The 19,261-nt window shown below is 33.4% G+C and overlaps 2 protein-coding genes across 2 annotated transcripts; one reads left to right on the top strand and one right to left on the bottom strand.

Moving 5' to 3' along the window:
• The first annotated feature begins 2,623 nt into the window (after positions 1 to 2,623).
• LOC109163651 (flavone 3'-O-methyltransferase 1) lies at positions 2,624 to 5,247 on the top strand. The gene is made up of 4 exons (XM_019312405.1): positions 2,624 to 3,058; positions 3,278 to 3,699; positions 4,110 to 4,174; positions 4,730 to 5,247. The coding sequence occupies exons 1-4, from the start codon at positions 2,775 to 2,777 to the stop codon at positions 5,027 to 5,029; spliced, it is 1,071 nt and encodes a 356-aa protein (XP_019167950.1). The 5' UTR covers positions 2,624 to 2,774; the 3' UTR covers positions 5,030 to 5,247.
• Positions 5,248 to 18,311: 13,064 nt separating this feature from the next.
• On the bottom strand, positions 18,312 to 18,822 carry LOC109163563. The gene is made up of 2 exons (XM_019312314.1): positions 18,592 to 18,822; positions 18,312 to 18,500 (listed from the first exon to the last, which is right to left on the bottom strand). Exons 1-2 carry the CDS (start codon positions 18,820 to 18,822, stop codon positions 18,312 to 18,314), a joined length of 420 nt encoding a protein of 139 aa, XP_019167859.1.
• Between the last annotated feature and the right edge of the window lie 439 nt (positions 18,823 to 19,261).

Genomic DNA, 19,261 nt, shown 5'->3' with positions numbered 1-19,261 from the left:
GGGGTTTAATTCCCACCTTTCCCAAAGATGGAAGTTTTTAATCAAGCATTGGGGTTTAAATCCATAAGTCAAGATAATTTCCCAAAGATTGAAGTTGCTCAAGTGGAATGGATTTTAATTAAGGGATTAGGGGTTTAAATCCCACCTTAAACAATTTTAATCAAGCAATTGCTCAAGTGGGAGGGATTTTAATTAAGGGATTAGGGATTTAAATACCACCTTAAACAATTTTAATCAAGCAATTGCTCAAGTGGGAGGGATTTTAATTAAGGGATTAGGGGGGTTTAAATACCACCTTAAACAATTTTAATCAAGCAAACAAATAGCTTCACATCATCAAATAACATACACTTCATCATTCCAAATGCCCAATAAATATAAATATAAACACTCATGAATATCTAAATCACATAATTTAGGACGAAATACTAGATTTGGGAATCCATGGGTTATACCTCAAGCTTCACCCTCAAGAATCCTTCCATCTCCAACCTCAAGCTAGGTCTTCTTCTTTATTACCATCTCCATTTCTCAAGCAACAAACAAAACAATCCAAATATAAACCTCTAGCTTAGAAAACCTCCTCTTAAAGACAAGCCAACAAAGGAAAATGGAAGAAGAGGAGATGAAATCTTACCAAGTCTTGAAACCTAAGCTTGGGAATAAGAATAAGCTCCAAAAATGAAGAGGACGAAGATGATGGGGAAAGATGGAGGATGTCACGATGAGAGCTGCTGATTTCTTTAGAATGAATAGTGGACAAGGGAAAAAGCTATCTCTTATACTTAGGGTTTGGAGGTAAAAATGTAAAGATATAATTTTAGGGTTCACCTTGTATCATGGACCATGGTCTTAAAAATAATTTTGGAATAACTTGGGGTCAATGATAGACTTTCTAAAAGATAGTTCTAATTAAAACACTTGGTTCAGGTTTCACAGGTTCCTTTCGGGTTTCACTCAGATTGACTTTCGGATCGAAAACTTGGTATGCAGTGTACCCGAAAATCTAAGATTTTAGATTTAAAATAAGTCACGGTGTTGAATTTACTTAAAGTAGCTCAAAATAATTTATTCAAACACCGATTTCATCGCAAAATTTTTATAGAGTGAAAAATGACTATTTTGGAATTTCTTAAAACCGAATTTATAAAATTAAATTTTGGGTTGTCACAATCCCAATTGATAAAAATTAGTAATAATAATAAAGGATTTATTGTGAAAGTTGCGGATAAAGGATAAGTAAAATGTTTTAATTGGGAAGGGTAAATGATATTATTTCTCTAAAATAATAAGGATAAAAATGGAAAAAAAAAATTAGGAAGCCTACCAGCTTATTTTGAAACGTTACCTTAAGTAGTGTTCCAAAATAAGTAAGCTCTTATTTTAAACTACGAGCTTATTTTGGAAACATTACCAAATAGAGCTTATAATTTATTACTAGATTAAAATAAGTTATAAACTCCTAAATAAACTCTCATAAATAAGTTATATCTTTGGAGATTTGCCACTTTTTTTTTTTGAAGGTGGAGATTTGCCACTTAATTCCACTGGGAAGATACAAAAATTTGCTTTGAGAGATACGAAGATAATCGGCCGGCCCCTTTGAAGGTTTTTTTTTTTTTTCTTTTAAGTTTTAAATAATTATTTTATTTAAAGGTATTTAAAAAATTATTTTTATATTGGGTAACTGTCACGTCAGCATGTTTTCAGGTAAACAGATCATTTTGGATTGAATTGTATTAGTTTGTGTTGTTCAGGGACTTGAAGGCACAAAAATGTGCACTTGAAGGTCAAAATTCTGCACTCGTAAGCATAAATATGTGTCATCGAAGCAATTTATGATATCAAAAAGGAAAGTTATTCAACTTAAATGTTATTGAAGCAATTGTTCATACAAATCGTATGTAAATCTCATAAATTATACTCCCCCTGTCCCATTTTATGTGTCTTACTTTCCTTTTTAGTCTGTCCCAAAATGTTGTCCACTTTCCAAAATTGAACATCACCATCATTCTACTTTTTTCAAATTACCCTTCTAGCTTTTGCTTTCTTTATTGTTTTTATTTCCAAAAGTGAAAAAGTGAGGAGCATAATTGGAAAGTGCATAACATTTACTTTAATTCATTAAAAAGCGTGCAAAAAGTAAATGAGACATCCAATTCGGGACGGAGGGAGTATTATAAATTTAGTTATACATTTATTGAAAAGAAGGCATAATATATAAGGAATAAGTGTCAAATAGGCCATCGAACTACACAAGAAAATGTAATTAGGTCACTGAACTGAAAAAACATGCAATTAGGTCCCTGAACAACGCGAAATGATGCAATTGAACTCAAAATTGACATGTTTACCTGAAGTGGAGGTTATTTTATTAAAATAATAATTTTTTATTTTATTAAATAATTTTATATATCATAATTTAAAAAAAATAAAATAAAAAATAAAAACAAAAGTTATTTAACTTAAGGATACAAATAGAAATATATACAAGAGAGAGAAAGAGATATACTAGAAGTAGAAGTACAGAGTCCTATCCATTCTAATAAGAAATAAAAAAATTAATTCAATACAATTATAAATTATCTTTTTCTACACAAACTGACAAAAGCCACAAAAGAAATTGAACCCACAGCGTGAACTTGGGTGATTTGTTTGGTCAAAATTCATGCTATAAATACTAAATAAAATCCTAAGGATCTAATGCTACCCTCAAGTGCTGAACAGAGTCAAGAATAGAGAAACAAATTACAGGGAAAAAGGAGATCGAAGCAATGGGGAGTGAATCCGAAAGTGCCCAAAAAAATGCAAGATTAACGATAATGGAGCTAGCCAACATGATTAGCGTACCCATGTCCTTGAATGCCGTCGTTCGACTGAACGTCGCCGATGCAATTTGGCAAGGTGGATCCAACGCGCCGCTCTCCGCTTCCGAGATACTCTCCTCCGTCCTCCCTTCCGGCGGCGGCGACGCCCAAAACCTCCAGCGCATCCTCCGCATGCTCACCAGCTACGGCGTCTTCCGCGAACATATAAATGCTGATGCGTCAGAGAGAAGGTAGGGGTATTACACATCTTATCATTGATTTCTTTTATCTTAAAAAGAAAGTTTCGTTTGATTTTTCTTTATCTAAAAAGGAAAAATATAGGATTTATCTGAGTGAAAAGACTCACTAAACGTTAAGGATTTGAATATTGATTTTGAGTATCGTGGGAAGTTTGGGTACACACAAAAATAGTAGGTCACAGAAATCATTAATTTGTTGAATTTTGGTAGGTATTCACTGGGTGAGGTGGGCAAAACCCTTGTGACCGACAAGGATGGGTTATCGTACGGAGCGTATGTGCTGCAGCACCACCAGGATGCGCTGATGAAGGCGTGGCCGCTGGTGCACGAGGCGGTGGTGGATTCCTCGTCTGAGCCGTTTGTGAAAGCCAACGGCGAACCGGCGTACAGTTACTACGGGAAGAAGCCGGAGATGAACGGCCTAATGCTGAAGGCCATGTCCGGCGTTTCTGTTCCGTTCATGAAGGCGTTCCTAGACGGCTACCATGGGTTCGAAGGTGTAACACGATTGGTGGATGTGGGAGGGAGCGCCGGAGATTGCCTCAGGATGATCATGGAGAAGCATCCTAGTATTACACAAGGAATTAACTTCGATTTGCCTGAGGTTGTTCAGAAGGCTCCCAACATTCCTGGTAATTAATAATCTATGTTTTGATGACTTCAAATCTATTGGGGTATTTATTGTTATTATTATCATCTCTATTCTTTTAGGTACAATACAATAGTATTTTCCAAAAAAAAAAAAAAGTACAATACAATAGTTGAGACACTAACTCAGGTTAATTTTGAACTTCTACATTCAATAGTGAAAATAATAAGATAGTTAGGGACAATTCTAGTCAAGTATGTTAACTTCAAATGGAAATAACTTATTGATCTTAGCTTCTTGGTTTAAATTTGTCAGCAACTTAGACTAATTTACCCCAAGTAACTAGTGTTACAATGCAATATTTACCAAATGCAAACCATAGAGTAGTGGAGGCTATTTCCTGTAATCCTCCCAAAAAAATAGAATAGTTAAAAGATGTTTGGGTTTATGCAGGTATAACCCACGTTGGTGGTGACATGTTCAAATCCATACCTAATGGTGATGCCATTTTCATGAAGGTACGTAACCTTTATTTATTAGCTAAGTGCCTTACTTGGACCAAACGCCCCAATAATGTTATATAATATGCGTATATATACTATCGGTTATTTGTGTGTTTAATGTGCCTGTGTACTTGTGTACTAGTGTAATGCTTAATGTGCATGTTTATTTGTGTGTTTAACGTGTGTGTTTATTTGTGTGTTTAATGTGCCGTCTGTGTGTACTTGTGTACCAGTGTAGTGCTTAATGTGCATGTTTATTTGTAGTGTAATGCTTAAGTGTGTACTTGTGCACTAGTGTAATGCTTAATGTGTGTGTGTTTGTTTGTGTGTTTATGTGTTTAATGTGCGTGTTTGTTTGTGTGTTTAATGTGTCATCTGTTGTGTACTTGTGCACCAGTGTAATGCTTCATGTGTCTGTGTTTGTTTGTGTGTTTAATGTGTCATCTGTTGTGTACTTGTGCACCAGTGTAATGCTTCATGTGTCTGTGTTTGTTTGTGTGTTTAATGTGCCGCCTGTTGTGTACTTGTGCGAATGGAAGCATATAATCATAGATTTTGTTGGTTATGCAGTGGATGTTAACAACATGGATGGATGAAGAGTGCAAGGAGATCATGAGCAGCTGCTATGGTGCACTTCCACAGGGAGGAAAGTTGGTTGCTTGCGAGCCAGTTTTGCCCATCCAAACTGACGACACTCAAAGAACACGACTCCTCCTTGAAGGCGACATCTTTGTCATGACAATCTATAGGGCCAAAGGAAAACACCGGACCGAGGAAGAGTACCGGCAGCTCAGCCGCTCGGTCGGGTTTAGCAGTTTCCGGGCGTTCTACGTAGATTTCTTCTATACCGTCTTAGAATTTCAGAAGTAACACTAACACATTAAATTAAGCTGGGCGGGGCTAGGTTACGTTGTTTGAGCCTATTGTTTGAGATCGATTTGCAGTTTAAACATTCTTGAAGAAATTTGGTGGCTTTAATCACCTAAGATATTATCTCATCTCTATCTTGTTGTTTGTGGCTCTAATGCCTTTGGTACTTTGTGGCTCTAATGCCTTTGGTGGCTTTAATGAGCTAAGATATTATCTCATGCATCTCTATCTTGTACTTTGGTGGCTTTAATATATATATATATATATATATATATATATATATATATATATATATATATATATATATATATATATATTGTTTTTTCTCATTTTTTCTCCCTTATATTTTATTTCATTATTCAAAAAGTAGTGAAAAAGTAGTGAAGTTAAAAGGGAAATGAATTTGGTAATTAGTAATTACTAATGGCACCCATAGGGTTCAAAAGTCTCCAACCAAACACCACATAACAAAGTTTGGCTCAGTTTGATATTTTAATTTTTTAATCACTTAAAAAAAATATATAGCACTACAATTGTTTTATATAATATTTGATGTTATAATTTAAATAATAGTATATCGATTCAAATATCCTTAATATATTATAACAAATCTATTCCGTGTGCACGGGTGGAAATACTAATTAGTAAAATATCAACAAATTTAATAATGAATTAAATAATTATAATTTAAATACTTACCTAACAAATTATTTAATGAAATTAAAAATATTCATATATTTTTTCTATTAGATTCAAATTTTATTTCTCATAATTTTTTTTTTTCTGCAAATCCACGGATATTTGGTGTTAGTGAAGTGGAAAGATGCATCATGAACCATCCGTGAAGGAAAAGTAAAACGGTAACATACAACTTTATAGGACGATAAGTACCAAGTACGTCTTTTTATTGTGAACTTTTTGTGGCCCGGCTAGCTTTCCTAGACAAATGGAAGAAGTTGATGATATAGTCCACCTTTCTTCTATTCATCCGCAATATTAGCATCTTTATAAAGTGAAGTCTAAAAGTAAGCCAAAAGAGTTCGGCTCGGCTCGGTATCCTCCCGGAAGAATACACATTCTCCTTTGTTCAAGCATTGCTGGTAGATTTTTTCACCCGTTACATGCTGAAACTCTTTTTTTCTTTATAAAGTGAAGTCTAAAAGTAAGCCAAAAGAGCTCAAACTCTTTTTTTTTGTTCCGCTGAGAATCCTCCATAAGCGGAGGCTCTTGTCGGGAAATCAAAAACGATCGAACCCGTTCAGTCAGATATGCACGTTTTTTAATTATTATTGGGTGAATCATATTTTGTATGTTATAAAATAATGTACATTCAGTACAAAAATAATGCAATTTTAATATATTATATTCAGGGAAAATACGTTATTTGAGTACTGAAAGTACATTATTTTATATAATCTATATTCAATATGCAGATAATGTACATTTAGTATATTAAAAATGTACTTTTTATTGTATTCCACACAACACTATGTAGATTGTAGACCATGGTCCACACAATAATTTGTCCACATTTTTCTTGCTTTTATGTTGAATTCAACCCACTTTGTTCAAGGAGGAGAAGTCAAATTGAAATTGAGATCTGGAGTGTAGTTCCGTGATAAACTATATTTGTTTTTTATCATGTTTGGTAAATAGTTGTTAGCTGATTTGATTAATTAGATGATATAACTAGTTGATAACATTAGCATAATGTAGAAAAATGTTTGGTAAATTAGCTGTTAGTTGTAGTTATTTGGTATAATTTATTTTCTCACAAAGCTAATTGAAAAAGTTATTTTCGGTAGCTTTTTGAATTTTAGCATTTTAGAGTTACAATAAGCTAATTAACCAAACACTAATATTTATTTTTTAACCAAGTCAAAGAGCTAATAGTGGTCAAATAAGTCAAAATTGACATATAGGTTAACTATTTTACCAAAAGGGTCTATTCATATCATATATACAATAAATAAATAAAAATTATATTGTAATTGATTATCATTAAGTGGGGAATACAATAATAAAATAACGAGGATTTTGATTTGAAGGTGGGAGAGGAATTAAACTTGGATGTAGAAAGTGATTATAATTAAAATGATACTTTAGTATAAGGAAACTAGTTAGAAACGGTAAAGACACTTTGTTCTGGCTTGATTTTTGGGTTGGCCACAGGCCACTATGGAAGTTGGCTACCTATATTATATTATACCACTTATTGAGTTGTACCTGAAAGTAGCGGACTATTGGGATCCCTCCTCAGGCTGGGATTGGCAGAAACTGCAAAGGGTCCTACCAGATAATATTCTAGCTAAATTTATTGGCTGCTACCGTGCTATGTGATGATGAGGAAGCAGAGGACGAATTGGGATGGGGAAGTAGAAGTTTTAAGGCCTTTTTGGTTAGGGCGGCATATGATCTGGCTTCAAATAATGCTGGAAGAGTGGATAATCAAATATGTCCTTAATGCATGCAGGAAGGAAATGAAGTATATAAGGGAGTTTAGAATTTGCTATGCGTCCCGTGAGCAAAATTCAGTAGCGGACCTGCTGGCCCAGAGTGCAAAAGATCGTCCGCGTGGTATCTTAATATTCAAAGAGCCTCCAGACGAGATACAGGAAGCCTTGGATTGGTTTCCTGGCGCCAAATTATGAATGTAGATTAGTGATAAGTCTCCTATGGGTATCCCCTTCCTGTTCTGATAAAAAAAAAAATGATACTTTAGTATTGTCAGGGACTTTCCATTAAAAATACAATCGTTATTGCATGGACCATGGTCCATACAATTGTGTGGATCATAATTAAAAAGTACATTTTTAATATATTAATGGTACATTATTTATGTACGTAAGATATATTTTTTGAAAGTATATTTTTAATATACTAAGGGTACATTATTTTATATAATGTACCTCCAGTACAAAAATAATGTACTTTTAATATATTAAAAATGTACATGATATTCATGGTCCACGCAATTGTGTGGACCATGGTCCATACAATAATTTGCCTTAAACAATAAGAGTCATGTCTAATAATTTAATTTGGGCCATTATTATTTTTGTTTTGAGTTGCAATCTAAATATAATAGAGTAATATGCAAAGACAAAGACAAAGACAATAATAGAGAGACAACATATGGAGAGAGAGAAATTTTTTTAATATTTAAATTTCGCTATAATGATAGAGATTTCTATTTATAAAGGTAAAAAAACATAATCTCAAAAGACCTATGAAAGATGAAGATAGAAGTCTAGAAGATCTAAAAATATATGTAACCTAAGGTAATTGAGTTCAAATCCAATTGGACTTTAAGTTATTGTATTCTAGGACAAAAATAAAATTATAATTAATTTTTTTTGTCCAAATATAATGCATAAAAATTTAATAAAGAAAGAATACAATTCAAAAGTTAATTTAAAAGTGTCATTTTTCGTTTATATTTAAATACAAAATTATTCACCAAAATTTGGATGTCAATTCTTTGTAAAACTTTATTTACAATTACAATTAAGACCAATCTATGAATTAAAAAAAAATTATCAAGTATAAAAAATAATCGATTATATCTAAAATATTTTTTAAAAACATTGGGCCCCCAATTGTGCGGTCGCCCGAGCCAAATATGGTCAAGATCGACCATTTATATTGCTATAATGAAACTAGTGTAAAAGAAAAATGAAACTAAAAAACATAATAATATTGTTAAATGAAACTGACATGTAATTAAAATAATACATACTCCATAGTCCATACTACTACATAGACCATGCTCCACAATAAATTTTGCCCACGGATGTATGTTGGGTTTAAAGAGCCAAAGAAGGTTGTCGGATGATGCTAATTTAAAAGGCCAAGGAGCATGCAAGTTGGCTTATGGACGGTTGTGCATTAAGTTAAGAAGGTTAAGAGTCTTATAAAAGGCTAAGAGTTTAGGGCAAACTATGGTGTGGATCGTGGTCCATAGAGCTGTATGGATCACGGTCTAAAATATTTTTGTGATTATTATGAGTAAAAATAATGTATATTATTAGTTAGAATAATGTACATTATGTATTAGAATAATGTACATTATGTATTAAAATAATGTATGTGTTAGAATAATGAAACATTTGGACTAATATAATGTATATTATATTTTAAAATAATGTATATTGTGCTTTGGAATAATGTACATTATGTTTTAGCATAATGTATATTATGAGTTATAAAAATATATATTACAGTTGAGCGCTCAAAAAAATAAAATTAAGCAAAATAATGTCGTTTTTGGACCGTGATCTACACAGCTCTGTGGACCACGGTCCACACAGTAACTCAGTAAGTATTGAACATACATTGGTTGGGGCTCCTTATCTCAATCTTTGCTCCAAACCTCCATCCTTACACTTCAATCACTTTCTGGATCCAAGCTTAATTCCTCTCCCACCTTCAAATCAAAATCCTCATTATTATTGTATTCCCCACTCAATGATAATCAATTTCAATATAATTTTTATTTAATAATAATAATAATAATAATAATAATAATAATAATATTATTATTATTATTATTATTATTATTATTATTATTATTATTATTATTATTATTATGAGATTTGCAACAATATTGCTACTTCATTCTGAGATGCTAAATCATGATTATGCTAATAGTTTTATTTCAAAATGTTAATTTCTTTTAAAGACAAAATGTTAAATTTTAATATGTACACAAACTAATTTAAATTTTATGAAGGTGTTCTTTTAGCTTTTTTACATTTATCAGCTTATCAAAAAGTTATTTTTATCAAACACTTTCAATCATAACAACTTGCTTAACAACTCATTTTCAGCTTTCAACTCCGAGCTTATAATTTTTCAGCTTTCAGCTTTCAGCTTCTAGCTTATACCTTTTCAGCTAGGTTTGCCAAACAGATAAGTGCCTTAGCCAATTACATAAAAACAAGTATAGATTATCATGCACTGAACAACATTCCAAATTAAATCTCAATTTCAATGACTTGTACTCCTTGAACATAATACCAAGAAAAACGTGCATACTGTTGTAAAATAAACGACATTAAGCAATGGAGAGATGAGGGAGAAAAGAAAGAAGATGAATCTTCACTCATATCAGTATCACTACCAGCCAACATTTCATACAACATATCTCTGCTTATTACATCCTTGTAAATACTCCCACCTAACTAAAACATAATACAATGATAAGATAATGGAGAAAGTGGGATAGTGGAGATATTTTAGAATAAGAGTAAAGTACCAAAATGGTCCATCGACTATAGCGAAAGTACCGACTTGGTCCTCGATTTATTTTCTTGACCGATTCATTCATCAACTATTCAATTTATGATCGATTTGGTCCTCCGTCAGTTTAGGTGTTAAGTCGCCGTCTCTTTTGAGGGAAAAATGAGACTTTCACTATTGGATCGGATGAATTCAGGCCGCGTCATTTGCGCTAAAGAAGCAGAGATAGTTCTTGGACTACAATTGCGCTTAAGAAAACCATAGAGAAAGCTTCGAAGCAGAGAGAGTGTTGACTCAAAGTATTTTGTCAAAGTTATGTGCAAAAAGAATTTCAGTTCTATAAAGGAATATCAGTCCTAAGAGGAATAGTTATTGAAGAATACTAGTTCTAAGGAGATTTGTTGTTGAAGATTTTCTAGTTCTATTTTGATTAGGAATAGTTTGTTATTCACGAATCTGTTAGGAATAACTACTATAAATAGGGGTTGTCCTTTATTGTAGATTTCAAGCATTCAACATTAATCTTGTAAGGTACGAGAGTCTTTGAGAATAGGATACTAAATTCCCCTAGAAAGTAGTACATGTGTTTAGGTTTCAATAGTTTGGTAGGAAAGATCATTCTATTGTGTAATCTCAGGTTCCAAACAATGTAGTTTAAATATTGAGCTTTTAGCGGATTTAGGCAAGTTCTCAAATTGAGAAGTGCCTCGCAGATTAGGGTTGTTTGCCCGAACTGCGTTACAAATCATTTGTGTTACAACGTCAGTGCTGCGTGTTTGCAAATTTCAATTGGTATCAGAGCCAAACTGCTTAAATTATTAGTAGGATCCTAATGGAGTTTCCGAGAGAAGGACTGTCAAGCACCAGACCCCTGCTATCTTTGGTACAAATTTCTCCTACTGGAAAGCTAGAATGAAAATCTATATTTTGGCACAAGGAGAAGGAGTTTGGGAAGCCGTTGAGAAAGAATGGAAGAATCCAGTTGATGATAAAGGTAATCAAAAACCTAAAACATGATGGAATGAAGAAGAGCGAAGAGAATATAATTACAATTCAAAAGCAATGAATGCCATCTATGGAGCGGTAAGTGAAGATACTTTCAAACTAATCGCTACCACTAGCATAGCTAAAATTGCATGGGATATACTATGTGATCATCACGAAGGAAATACTTCTGTTAAGCAATCCAAGCTGCAAATGATACAAATAGAGTTTGATAATTTAAAAATGGAAGAAGATGAGGATATCTCACAGTTTAGTGCAAGAGTTTTAGGGATTGCTGGAGATGCGTTTAACCTAGGCGAACCTATTCCTGAACCTAGGCTCGTCAAAAAGGTCATACGTTCCCTACCTGAGAGATTTATGATAAAGGTTACAGCCATCCAAGAAAACAAAGATCTAAACACCTACAAACTCAGTGATCTAATGGGAAATCTTCAAACATATGAGCTTGAGATACTGCAAACAGGGAAAAATAATGACAAAGGAATTGCACTCCAATCAAAGCAGAAAGAGAGTCCAGAAATTGATACTGAAACCATGAAACAATCAATTGCTCTCCTAACAAAGAATTTCAACAGAGTTCTCAAAAAATTCAACAAATTTAGAAGCAAAAGTGTTTCAATCAATCAAGCGAACTTCCCAACTGGACAAAATCAATCTATTTCAAAAGGAAGGGAGAGTCCAAAACCTGAAGGAATTCAGTGCTACGAGTGCAAAGGGTTTGGACACATCCAGTCAGAATGTCCAACATACTTTAAAAGGAAGAACAAAACATATGTGACAACACTAAGCGATGACTCAGATAGTGAATTGAAGAAGACACCAACACTAATTTCGTAGCATTCACCCCAAATCATGAAAATGAGAACGGAAACGAAAATGATATGCAAGAACTGCTAGAGTCATATACCCAACTGCGTGCTAAATGGGAACAAATCATCAAAGTGAATCTAGAGCTCATGCAAGAAAATCAGTTTCTAAAAAGTGAAAAAGAGAGAGAAGAAAAACGCCTCAAAGAAACACAAAATGAATTATTAGAATCTAAAAACAGAGAGGCCAAACTGTTACAAGAAATCAAGGCACTAGATGGAAGGCCTAGATCTCCAAATCCAGCGTCCAGTGAAAGCCACTCTTCTGAAAATCTTGAGGTGTCACAACATCACTTTCAACACCGAAGGAGAATCAGATGCTATTACTGCCACAGATTGGGACACATAAAGGCGTACTGCTTCAAAAGACAAAATGATCTCTATTACAGACAAAACAACAAAGATTGGGCAGTACAAAGCAAAAATAACAGCAAGAAAGTATGGGTAAGAAAGGAACAAACACAAGCTGTTGCGTATACCTCAGAAACAAGCCAAAAACAAAGTGTTTGGTATTTTGACAGTGGATGTTCAAGACATATGACAGGAAATCCACATTATCTTGAGAATATCCAGTACAAAAATGAAGGGCATGTCACTTTTGGAGATGGAGGAAAAGGACAGATTATCGCAAGTGGTACCTTGAATGTCCATGGACTGCCCAGATTACCAAGAGTCTTTTTGGTACAAGGACTCAAAGCAAACCTTATCAATATAAGTCAACTGTGTGATGATGAACTCAAAGTAGAATTTTCCAAAGAGAATTGTAAAGTCTAAAACCAAAAATATGAATGTGTTATGATGGGGGAAAAGATCATTTGATAAAAGCTACACATGGGATGGTGATCTAACCTGTCATTAATCTACCATCAATCAAACACCACTGTGGCATCAACTAAGGGGGAGAAAGACAGAGACCAAGGTGTTTGCCAAAAATTTGACAAAAGGAGAGAATGTTGACTCAAAGTATTTTGTCAAAGTTATGTGCAAAAAGAATTTCAGTTCTATAAAGGAATATCAGTCCTAAGAGGAATAGTTATTGAAGAATACTAGTTCTAAGGGGATTTGTGGTTGAAGATTTTCTAGTTCTATTTTGATTAGGAATAGTTTGTTATTCACGAATCTGTTAGGAATAACTACTATAAATAGGGGTTGTCCTTTATTGTAGATTTCAAGCATTCAACATTAATCTTGTGAGGTACGAGAGTCTTTGAGAATAGGATACTAAATTCCCCTAGAAAGTAGTACATGTGTTTAGGTTTCAATAGTTTGGTAGGAAAGATCATTCTATTATGTAATCTCAGGTTCCAAACAGTGTACTTTAAATATTGAGCTTTTAGTGGATTTAGGCAAGTTCTCAAATTGAGAAGTGCCTCGCAGATTAAGGTTGTTTGCCCGAACTGTGTTACAAATCGTTTGTGTTACAACGTCAGTGCTTCATGTTTGCAAATTTCAGAGAGGATGGTGATGGTGGGCAGCGATGGCGAGCAACCAACCATGGCAGGTTCCCCAATCTACTCCAGTCAGTGTTCCACGCTTCCACCACCCCAGTCTCCTCCCACCTCCGTCTCCACTGGCTCCTCTAGCGGCGCACGACGAGTCGACGTTGGCAACTCCACCCCGTCACCTTCGCTCCAAAATTCAATTCAATTTTCAAAACTTTGTCGAATTCTATTTAGCGAAAAAAAAATTCGTAAACTTCAATTTTCAATTTTCAAAGCTCTCATCAATTCTTTGATTTGTCTGTTTGTCTCTGGTTTGAGGTTTTGCTGGAGATTAGCTAGGGTTTTCTTAAGCGGCGTGCAATTGGGAAATCGTCTTCCATCTTCAAAGTTTATCGAGCCCTCACAAATCGAATTGAACCCCAAATCGCTGAACGCAAATAATGCGGCCTTAGGCTTGATGCGGTGACCTATGCTCTTCTTCTGGTTTGGCTGACGCGTACGTTGATGGCGAGGGTGGAGTCTAGTGGTGCAGTCGGCCAAATTTGAAATCTAACAAAAAAAAAAAATTGGCGAGATGATGATGTTGATGGGTTTGTTGAAGAGCTCGTCGGTCGCCTCCATATCCGTTGGCATTTCCAAGCTGCAGAGTCCCGCCTACGCCGCTTGCTTGGCTGCTACGACTGCTCTGCCTCTCCACATCGCTAACGACGCAAGGTAAACAAAAAAAAAAAAGAGTGAAAGAAGAGAGAAAAGAGTGAAAGTTCTATTTTGCCCTCAAAAGAGACGATGACTTAACACCTAAACTGATGGAGGACCAAGTTGGTTATAAATTGAATAGTTGATGACTGGATCAGTCAAGAAAATAAGTCGAGGACTAAGCCGGTACTTTCGCTATAGTCGATGGACCATTTTGGTACTTTAATCATAGAATAATGGCCAATAACTTAATATTTATAATACTCCCCATTGGCCATTGTCTAACCATTCTCAGGCCTCATTAAAAACTCTGCTCGAAAAAATCTGTGGAAAAAAACTGGTCGGAGAAAAGTGTACACAAAGTATGTAAAATTGATGTATTACACCGGTTGCCTCATTAAAAACCTTTGGCCAAGAAAACCCAGTGAGAAAAACTTAGCCATGGGAAAAAGAGTACAACCACAAGCATTCTGGGCATAATCTTCAGGATAACCAATCATAAACATTCCGTGTATAATCTTCAGGTCTTTGGGGTTTATCTATTTAAGTATTTATATGCAATTTTCCCCTTTTGATATTACTATATCAAAAATCATACCTCATTAAAAGCCTTACTAGCTAGAAAACCTAATGGGTTGTCGAATGTTACCTGTCACTACTATCGCCCAACTGACTTTCCACAAATTAGTGGCTATGTTTCAAAACAGGCATTCCGCTAGTGAGTTAATGCAACAAGCTGGATTGCGTTGGCCAATCGATATTGATAAGGAGATGTCCGCTCGAGAACGGTTCAAGTAAAATGCAATCATTCGCTCCTATAACAACCAAAGAGGGATATATGAGGTAGCACTTGAATCAACTTCTAGTTCTCTGGGCCAGCCACGCTATGTTAAGGTAAATTTGACTGATCGGACATGTAGCTGCAGTCGTTGGGCTATAGATGGCTTACCTTGTACACATATCATTTTCGCATGCCATTATAGAGGGACTGTCCCGGACTCCTTTGTGCCACAAGTCTTCTCGTTACAATATTACATAATGAGTTATGCATGAGACTTGAATCCATTGTCGGATGACGAAGTTCAGTTGACCACAACACTCACGTGCCTGCCACCCTCAAGTGCCCGCCGGAAAGCTCATAGAGGTCAACAATGTAGAAGTCAATTTCCTAATGAAATGGACTTTGGTCGTCACCGTCGTTACGTTGATGACGATATGCCCTCTATGTAATCCATTGCTCCTTTGTTAATATGAATGTCATGAAAAATTACAATATAGTTGCACTAATAATTACACATTTATAATTATCAAGTTCACCGCAATACAAATAATAAAATAAATAAAAATACATAATAAAAATATTTAAAATACGTTATTATTATCATGCAATCCATCGTACTACAAATGACTATTTAAAATTTTAAAATCTTTGTTTATGTGATTTGTTTTTTTGAAAACTTTATGTTATTAATTACTCCGTAATGTTTAATAAAATAATATTTTTTAAAAAAAAAATCAAAGTAATAAAATATTACAATGATTGTGTTCTAATCTTAACTATAATAAAGCTATATGGTTTGGGAAGTAATTAATGTTACAATTATTATGTTATTATAAATATAAATAAAAAAATAGAAAAAATAAAAATATTGTAAATTGTTTAATATAATAATATTTTTGAGCTTCCATTGGTCAAGTATTTATTATTTTTATAGAACACAAAATTACAATTAAAATTAAAATTAAAATTTTGTATGGTTAATATAATCTCTAATTATGTACATATTAAAATAAACTTATAAGAGAATTTACATAATTACATTGATTTATTCTAATTGTATTTCATCTATATTATAATTTTCACAATACAAATAATAACTAAGATAATTACATTTAGAAAGCAAATTTCAAATTTTGTAGGAGTAAATTTAAACTCTAATTGAACACATTTTTTTTATATGATTATATAATATATTCTTTATGCACATGTCATTCCATAAACTCACATGTCATTCTATAAGCCCAAGACCACTTTTTGTGGAGATAATTCAAATGGATTTTTTTTTTCTTTTAAAAGTCCTAAATTTAAAAATCCAGAAAAACATTAAAAACCTATATGATATATATATATACATTTATATATTTAAATTTTTATTTATGGCTCAAATGATTTTTTTTTTTTTTAAATTCTGAAGTTCAATAATTGACCCACGGCCCGCACCATTTGTTTTCTTCATCCCTTCTCGCTTCTGCCACTTCTTTGAAGCATTTGAGAAGATAGAAAAGTACACTCCACAATCTCTACCGGTAGAAGGTGGTTCTTTAATGTCTGGCTCCATTTTTTCTATTACTTTCCATGATCCTTCTCTTTTGTTTAATATTATTATATTAAAAAATTTAAAATGTTTTTATTTTTATTATTTTTTTAATTATATTTATAATAACATAATTTTTTCCCGTGCATTGCGCGGGTAAATTACTAGTTAAATTAAATATAGAAATAGGAAGGATGCTTATCAAACAATATCAATTCTTTAATCGTTTTGAAAATCATATAATTACATATATTAAACAAATTAATGGTGTTTGCAACTCTAATTAATTTATATATTAGTTAAGAAGACAATAATATTGCCTTCTTAACTTTTAAATAAAGAAAGTGAAAAGAAGGCAATTGCATTGCATTTTTTGTGGCATTTCCAGTCAAATTAAAGCAACAAGAAAATAAATGAAGGTAGTTCAATTCCCTTCTTTTCAAATAGAGTTTTGAAAAGAAGGTAATGACATTAGTACTTTACACATTTTTGTCTAGGATTTTGAATCAACACATTTTTATTTAGGGTTTTGAATCAACACATTTTTGTCGAATTAATGTTAAATCCACACATTTTTGGTTATCTCTCCTAGAGAACTTGATGTGTACCTCTATTGGAATTGACAGCTAGTATATTAGAGCATCTCCAAGGTAGCGCTATCCCTGCAAAACTCAACTGCAAAACGGCAAATATTTAAAATTTCTCACTCCAAGGTGAGTCGCCATTCAGCCATAACGCCAAATTAATTGGCGTTGATGAACAGTGCCGCGCCATATATGGCGCGACACTGTTCATCCGCGGCAATTGAGAAATAAGAAATAATTTTACCCTTTTGCCCTTACTTTTTTTTTATAATTCCATATGTATCCTTTATTTGTTTTATATGTAATTTTTTGTTTTGTTAAATACTTATATTTAAAGTTGGTATTATTAAATATAAATTATACCATTTGAAAAATCTCATTGAGACGATCGAAACAAGACTAATATTGAATATATAATTATATATTAATTAAAATTTCAAATACATTAAACATAACTAGAACATAATAAAAGATAGAATACATATGACATACATCAAACATGACTAGAACATAATAAAAATTAAAATACATACGACATACATCAAACATGACTAGAACATAATAAAAATTAAAATACATACGACACAATAATAATATTAGAAAATACAACACAATTTTGAAAAAGTTTCTTAAAATTAATAATTTCCTAATCCACTCCCACTTCCTCCCAAATTTTCGAAGTATTTATCAAATTCACGATTTGATTCAACTCCTCCTCCATGCTCTTGATTTCTCTCTGCAACAATTTGTAGTTGTTGGCGTCTAACCGACTCACGCATAGCTGGATCTTCTATCAAATTTAAATTCATTCTTAAGATTTTGTTATCTTCTTTTCGTTTTGCCAATGCCATTTTTTCTTTTCCCAATGTTATTTTGTTTGCTGCATTTTGAGCTTTTAAGCAAATCAAGATCATATTGTTTTTGGAGTAGCTCATGATTGTTTTCGAACATTCATTTGAATTGTGCAGTTTGTTGTTCCATTGCGGAAATAAATTGATTGCGCTCATTCGAGAGTTTATGCTTCATCTTTTCCTTCTTCCTTCCCGTAGGACGTTCACCTACATTGTTCATTTCATTACAATGTTCATCAGTTTCAAAATCATCATTCAATTCAACAGCAAATGAGGAAGAGCCTATTGACTTCTCGGTTCCAAAAGATTGTGATTGTGATCCTTTGAAAGTTCTTTTTCGACCCCAGCATTTCGCAAGCTTCCAGTTCTGCAAAATTTCTGCATGTCTTTGACAATCGGCCATACATGATCAAACTTAAATCCGCCTTTGAATTTGGGATCTTGCTTTACTAACTCTTTTGCTCTATTAAGCTGTTATAAATAAAATATAATTCCAATTAAACAACGCAATTATAACAAAAATAAGAGAAAACTAAATAACAAAAAATTACAAGATACTCACAATATCTGTTTCTGATGCACTACTTGGGTTCATGTTCTCTATTTGTTGAATGCACCCTCTTAGTTTGCTAATCGCTGTTGATATATTTGCCCAACGACTATTCAACGATCTTGAAGTTCGATCCGTACAAATGTGTGCCGGTAGCATTTGTTTATATTCTTGTGCAATGTGTTCCCATAAATCTAATGCAGAGCGATCATTGCCCTTTTCAGGATCTTGGGAAATATCCATAAATATAGTACAAAGGAGTTTATCTTCTTCATTTGAGTATGAAGAAGTTCGGATTGAACGTGAGGGTTTTGACATGTTTCAATGACTGTTAAACTAGAAAGAAATGTAAAGAGATATTGATATTCAAAAGATAGGTGGTATTACTTCTAAAATCAAATTGTAGTATTTATAGAGATATAAGCATACCAATGAACGGATGTGATCTTCACGATCTAATCTAACGGTTCAAAACATTTCAGATAAAAGCTGATTCAAAGATGCATGTGATCTCTTTTATAGAGTATGTGTGGAAAAGGACAAGAGCATACCAATGAACGGATGTGATCTTCGCGATCTAATCTAACGGTTCAAAACATTTCAGATAAAAGCTGATTCAAAGATGCATGTGATCTCTTTTATTGGAGTATGTGTGGAAAAGGACAAGAGCATACCAATGAAC

The sequence above is a fragment of the Ipomoea nil genome, unplaced genomic scaffold, assembly GCF_001879475.1.
Source record: "Ipomoea nil cultivar Tokyo-kokei standard unplaced genomic scaffold, Asagao_1.1 scaffold3030, whole genome shotgun sequence".
Lineage (NCBI taxonomy): Eukaryota > Viridiplantae > Streptophyta > Magnoliopsida > Solanales > Convolvulaceae > Ipomoea > Ipomoea nil.
This window is presented reverse-complemented; position numbering and strand designations above follow the sequence as displayed.

What these genes read in the sequence shown, in the direction of transcription:
- LOC109163563 (XM_019312314.1), bottom strand. Translation starts at nt 18,822, where the DNA reads ATGGATATTTCCCAAGATCCTGAAAAGGGCAATGATCGCTCTGCATTA. An exon ending in GTGCATCAGAAACAGATATT is followed by an intron (nt 18,501 to 18,591) that starts GTGAGTATCTTG and finishes TATTTATAACAG; the next exon opens with CTTAATAGAGCAAAAGAGTT.
- LOC109163651 (XM_019312405.1), top strand. Translation starts at nt 2,775, where the DNA reads ATGGGGAGTGAATCCGAAAGTGCCCAAAAAAATGCAAGATTAACGATA. An exon ending in GCTGATGCGTCAGAGAGAAG is followed by an intron (nt 3,059 to 3,277) that starts GTAGGGGTATTA and finishes GAATTTTGGTAG; the next exon opens with GTATTCACTGGGTGAGGTGG. An exon ending in GTGATGCCATTTTCATGAAG is followed by an intron (nt 4,175 to 4,729) that starts GTACGTAACCTT and finishes TTGGTTATGCAG; the next exon opens with TGGATGTTAACAACATGGAT.